This window comes from Electrona antarctica (assembly GCF_951216825.1).
Source record: "Electrona antarctica genome assembly, contig: scaffold_324, whole genome shotgun sequence".
NCBI classification, from domain to species: Eukaryota; Metazoa; Chordata; class Actinopteri; order Myctophiformes; family Myctophidae; genus Electrona; species Electrona antarctica.
This window is the reverse complement of record NW_027638182.1, coordinates 124,054-130,136: the sequence shown is the minus strand read 5'-3', so window position 1 is coordinate 130,136 and position 6,083 is coordinate 124,054. Positions and strand designations below refer to the sequence as shown.

The window sequence follows — 6,083 nt, the reverse complement described above, 5'->3', positions numbered from 1 at the left end:
AACACTGTCTGTGGTCAGTGGGGTGTTCTATAGTATTATAACACTGTCTGTGGTCAGCGGGGTGTTCTATAGTATTATAACACTGTCTGTGGTCAGTGGGGTGTTCTATAGTATTATAACACTGTCTGTGGTCAGTGGGGTGTTCTATAGTATTATAACACTGTCTGTGGTCAGCGGGGTGTTCTATATTATTATAACACTGTCTGTGGTCAGTGGGGTGTTCTATAGTATTATAACACTGTCTGGGGTCAGTGGGGTGTTCTATAGTATTATAACACTGTCTGTGGTCAGCTGGGTGTTCTATAGTATTATAACACTGTCTGTGGTCAGTGGGGTGTTCTATAGTATTATAACACTGTCTGTGGTCAGTGGGGTGTTTCTATAGTATTATAACACTGTCTGTGGTCAGTGGGGTGTTCTATAGTATTATAACACTGTCTGTGGTCAGTGGGGTGTTTCTATAGTATTATAACACTGTCTGTGGTCAGCGGGGTGTTCTATAGTATTATAACACTGTCTGTGGTCAGTGGGGTGTTTCTATAGTATTATAACACTGTCTGTGGTCAGTGGGGTGTTCTATAGTATTATAACACTGTCTGTGGTCAGCGGGGTGTTCTATAGTATTATAACACTGTCTGTGGTCAGTGGGGTGTTCTATAGTATTATAACACTGTCTGTGGTCAGTGGGGTGTTCTATAGTATTATAACACTGTCTGTGGTCAGTGGGGTGTTCTATAGTATTATAACACTGTCTGGGGTCAGTGGGGTGTTCTATAGTATTATAACACTGTCTGTGGTCACTGGTCAGTGGGGTGTTCTATAGTATTATAACACTGTCTGTGGTCAGTGGGGTGTTCTATAGTATTATAAAACTGTCTGGGGTCAGTGGGGTGTTCTATAGTATTATAACACTGTCTGTGGTCAGTGGGGTGTTCTATAGTATTATAACACTGTCTGTGGTCAGTGGGGTGTTCTATAGTATTATAACACTGTCTGTGGTCAGCGGGGTGTTCTATAGTATTATAACACTGTCTGGGGTCAGTGGGGTGTTCTATAGTATTATAACACTGTCTGTGGTCAGCAGGGTGTTCTATAGTATTATAACACTGTCTGGGGTCAGTGGGGTGTTCTATAGTATTATAACACTGTCTGTGGTCAGCAGGGTGTTCTATAGTATTATAACACTGTCTGTGGTCAGTGGGGTGTTCTATAGTATTATAACACTGTCTGTGGTCAGTGGGGTGTTCTATAGTATTATAACACTGTCTGTGGTCAGTGGGGTGTTCTATAGTATTATAACACTGTCTGTGGTCAGCGGGGTGTTCTATAGTATTAAAACACTGTCTGTGGTCAGCGGGGTGTTCTATAGTATTATAACACTGTCTGTGGTCAGTGGGGTGTTCTATAGTATTATAACACTGTCTGTGGTCAGTGGGGTGTTCTATAGTATTATAACACTGTCTGTGGTCAGCGGGGTGTTCTATAGTATTATAACACTGTCTGTGGTCAGTGGGGTGTTCTATAGTATTATAACACTGTCTGGGGTCAGTGGGGTGTTCTATAGTATTATAACACTGTCTGTGGTCAGTGGGGTGTTCTATAGTATTATAACACTGTCTGTGGTCAACAGGGTGTTCTATAGTATTATAACACTGTCTGTGGTCAGTGGGGTGTTCTATAGTATTATAACACTGTCTGGGGTCAGTGGGGTGTTCTATAGTATTATAACACTGTCTGTGGTCAGTGGGGTGTTCTATAGTATTATAACACTGTCTGTGGTCAGCGGGGTGTTCTATGTGTTCCCATAGACAGCATACGTCTGCGGGATTTTCATTTACGGTTTTCTTAGTTTTTGCATTCCTCGCACCTCAACTGGAGTGTTACGAGTGCGTACAGGACACCGTTGTGAACCGTAATCTATTGATATGCATCTATCTGCTGATAGATGTTTTGTTTTTGGCTAGTGAATTATGGTATGTGTGATATGTGAGTTTACCATAATCACAGTAATCCTTCAAAACACATTGTCATTATTTTTTATTTATCTTTTTGTATTTTTTACATTTTTTTGCATTAATGCACAGGTGGAACTAGCTTAATATGAGATATATATAAACAGGATTTGTTTTAATAGTTTAATATGGTTTTCTTATTTTTTCATTTAATTTTGCATCAATAGACGTGTGGAGCTTATATTGAAATATAAACAGGATTTATGTTTAAATCATTTACTGGAGACTTCATGTTTTTCTTCTTTTTGAAGATGGAGGGAACATGTTCCCACCGTCCTCCCCGAGCTCAGCGTCCATGTTGACAGGAGAGATGATCAGAGGAGCAGAGTTTGTACCACCGTCATTATTACATGGACTGAAGAATGGATAGAGTCTCTCAGTGAAGGAGCAGCCAGTGAAAGAGTAGAGATGAACTCTGGTCTCCACATCATAAAAGGAGACCAGACCCTCCTCATAATCCACAAACACTCCCACTTTCTGTAGCGCCTCTCTTACAGGGAGGAGGATAGGAGGGCCAGCAGCAGCCTTGTACACATTTGCATTACTCAACCATATTGTCCAGTAACCATTGTTGGGTCTCAGTGTTTTAACACCTTTCCTGTCGATGGACTCTCTGACCACTCCTATTGTCCAGTCAGTCTTCCCTCCAACCTGAACCTCATAGTAAAACCTTCCTGAGGAGAAGCTTTGTTGTCCTAACACATTGATAAATCTAGAGAATCTCTCTGTGTTGTTTGGGAGATCCTTCCGTATGTTTCCATCACTCACTTGTTTTCCATCCTCAGACAGGATGAGGTAGGGATGTGCTGTATCAGGGTCCAGAGTTACATCCACCTCATATTTCTGGATGATTTTCAGCTCAACATCACACAGCTGCTTCTTCATCTCTTGACTGAGTGTCTTTTCCAGCTGAGACACAGCTGTCCTCACAGTCTCCACATATGAAGACTGATAGACATTGACCTTTGTCCAGTCCTTGGTGGGTCTCCACCCTGTGTTGTTGGATGTGAAGTTCTGGAGGAGGTGGAGGTGGTCTTCAGAGTGTGAAAGCTGTTTCAGCTCAGAGCTTCTCTTCTCTAACTGAGTGACTTCCTGTTGCAGATCTTCAGTGAAGCCTTCAGCCTGTTTCTCTGTTGTTTTCTTCTTCTCTTCAATCACACCAATGAGCTCAGCCTGGCTTCTCTCAACACAGCTGATCAGAGCAGTGAAGACCTGCACACTGACGGCTATCACTGTGTCTGCATCTTTCCTGCTGAGCACTACTGAGCGTTTGACCTCCTGAATCTTCAATTGTCTCTCCTGGATCATCTGCTGGATTTCAGCCACAGTCTTTGCATCATATTCTTCTTTCAACTTGTGACTCCTGAACTGTTGAGCCAACTCAGAAATAAAAGTATTGACAGATACGTCTGGCTTCTCATTGAAGATCTTTGCACACAGTGGACACTTGCACACATCGCTAGTGTCCCAGTAACGTGTGATACAGGCTTTGCAGTAGTTGTGTCCACACGGAGTGGCGACTGGATCAGTGAACACATCCATACAGATGGAACACAGGAAGTGCTCTTCAGACAGGAGACCGCTGGCGGACGCCATTTCTACAGCGCTGAGAATCAAAGTGAAAGTGGAGGAAGCGTCAGGTTGAAGTGGTGAGAACTAAGTGCTGTCTTGGAGAGAAACACTGCTTCTCTCTAAACTCAGGGAGTGACGGCCGTCCTTTATATAGAGCTCTGATGGATGCTACGTCACATCTCGCTGATGTCACCATGAGTCACATGTCTACATATCCATATATGGAGTTGTTTTACATCAGCATGATGTCATCAGCACTAGACGTCTCTGCCGTCTCCATATATGAAGCTCCAGATCAACCCAACGCCCAAATATGGAGTTTGTGATGTCAGACTTGGATAGGTCAGTTGGATACGTCGGACAGCTCCATATATGAAGTGTAAATACTCAGTGTGTAACCGTGGCAACCTAACAAATGCCTATATATGGACATATTGGGTTTGTTTATGGTTATGTCTGAGTCATAGTGACGTGACCATTAAAGACTATTTTAATATAGGAGTACTGGCCTACTTGGAACGATGCAAGTTGTAAATGCATGCCCCACCCAGTTATTATGTCTGTGTCCCTTTTATGCCCATATATGGAGTTCTTTGTCAGGCATGCCCAAATATGGAGTCCATGCAGATGTCAGAACAATCATTGTGATGTGAGAACAGGCCAGCTCCATATATGGAGATATAGGGGTGATCAGGTCCAGAGCCCGGGCAGAGGGTTTTTTATCGTTTCTTCGCTGTCCTGTAAAATGTTGCACAGCTCAGTGATGACCGCTTAACTCATTTACCACCGTCATTGCCATCTAGTGACTGAAAAGGAACTCACAGATCACCAGCCGTTCACTTCAACGCTAGAGCGTCTTAGTTTGAAAGCCGTTTCATCAGGAAACTGAGAGTCAGGAAGTTAAAAACCGTTATGTAACAAACGGGTCCCGCGAATGTTACTGAATTCACCCAAAACATACTTTTTGTAACAGAGGATCACATCGTTTAGAGAAATGAGCCACAAATCAAGCTTGTTTTGGTCCAAAAAGAAGAATCTGAGATATTACGATTCTGTAAACTGTGTTCCCATAGACAGCATACGCCAGCGGGATTTTCATTTACGGTTTTCTTAGTTTTTGCATTCCTCGCACCTCAACTGGAGTGTTACGAGTGCGTACAGGACACAGTTGTGAACCGTAATCTATTGATATGCATCTATCTGCTGATAGATGTTTTGTTTTTGGCTAGTGAATTATGGTATGTGTGATATGTGAGTTTACCATAATCACAGTAATCCTTCAAAACACATTGTCATTATTTTATATTTATCTTTTTGTATTTTTAAAAAAAATTTGCATTAATGCACAGGTGGAACTAGCTTAATATGAGATATATATAAACAGGATTTGTTTTAATAGTTTAATATGGTTTTCTTCTTTTTTAATTTAATTTTGCATCAATAGACGTGTGGAGCTTATATTGAAATATAAACAGGATTTATGTTTAAATCATTTACTGGAGACTTCATGTTTTTCTTCTTTTTGAAGATGGAGGGAACATGTTCCCACCGTCCTCCCCGAGCCCAGCGCCCATGTTGACAGGAGAGATGATCAGAGGAGCAGAGTTTGTACCACCGTCATTATTACATGGACTGAAGAATGGATAGAGTCTCTCAGTGAAGGAGCAGCCAGTGAAAGAGTAGAGATGAACTCTGGTCTCCACATCATAAAAGGAGACCAGACCCTCCTCATAATCCACAAACACTCCCACTTTCTGTAGCGCCTCTCTTACAGGGAGGAAGATAGGAGGGCCAGCAGCAGCCTTGTACACATTTGCATTACTCAACCATATTGTCCAGTAACCATTGTTGGGTCTCAGTGTTTTAACACCTTTCCTGTCAATGGACTCTCTGACCACTCCTATTGTCCAGTCAGTCTTCCCTCCAACCTGAACCTCATAGTAAAGCCTTCCTGAGGAGAAGCTTTGTTGTCCTAACACATTGATAAATCTAGAGAATCTCTCTGTGTTGTTTGGGAGATCCTTCCGTATGTTTCCATCACTCACTTGTTTTCCATCCTCAGACAGGATGAGGTAGGGATGTGCTGTATCAGGGTCCAGAGTTACATCCACCTCATATTTCTGGATGATTTTCAGCTCAACATCACACAGCTGCTTCTTCATCTCTTGACTGAGTGTCTTTTCCAGCTGAGACACAGCTGTCCTCACAGTCTCCACATATGAAGACTGATAGACATTGACCTTTGTCCAGTCCTTGGTGGGTCTCCACCCTGTGTTGATGGAGGTGAAGTTCTGGAGGAGGTGGAGGTGGTCTTCAGAGTGTGAGAGCTGGTTCAGCTCAGAGCTTCTCTTCTCTAACTGATTGACTTCCTGTTTCAGATCTTCAATGAAGCCTTCAGCCTGTTTCTCTGTTGCTTTCTGCTTCTCTTCAATCACACCAATGAGCTCAGCCTGGCTTCTCTCAACACAGCTGATCAGAGCAGTGAAGACCTGCACACTG

The 6,083-nt window shown here is 42.6% G+C and overlaps 1 protein-coding gene across 1 annotated transcript; it reads right to left on the bottom strand.

Annotated features, from left to right (window-relative positions):
- Positions 1-2,240: 2,240 nt before the first annotated feature.
- On the bottom strand, positions 2,241-5,746 carry LOC306918323 (E3 ubiquitin-protein ligase TRIM21-like; the record flags this gene model as incomplete). The annotated part of the gene is made up of 2 exons (XM_079531210.1): positions 2,241-3,290; positions 5,690-5,746. 2 exons carry the CDS (start codon positions 5,744-5,746, stop codon positions 2,241-2,243), a joined length of 1,107 nt encoding a protein of 368 aa, XP_079387336.1.
- Between the last annotated feature and the right edge of the window lie 337 nt (positions 5,747-6,083).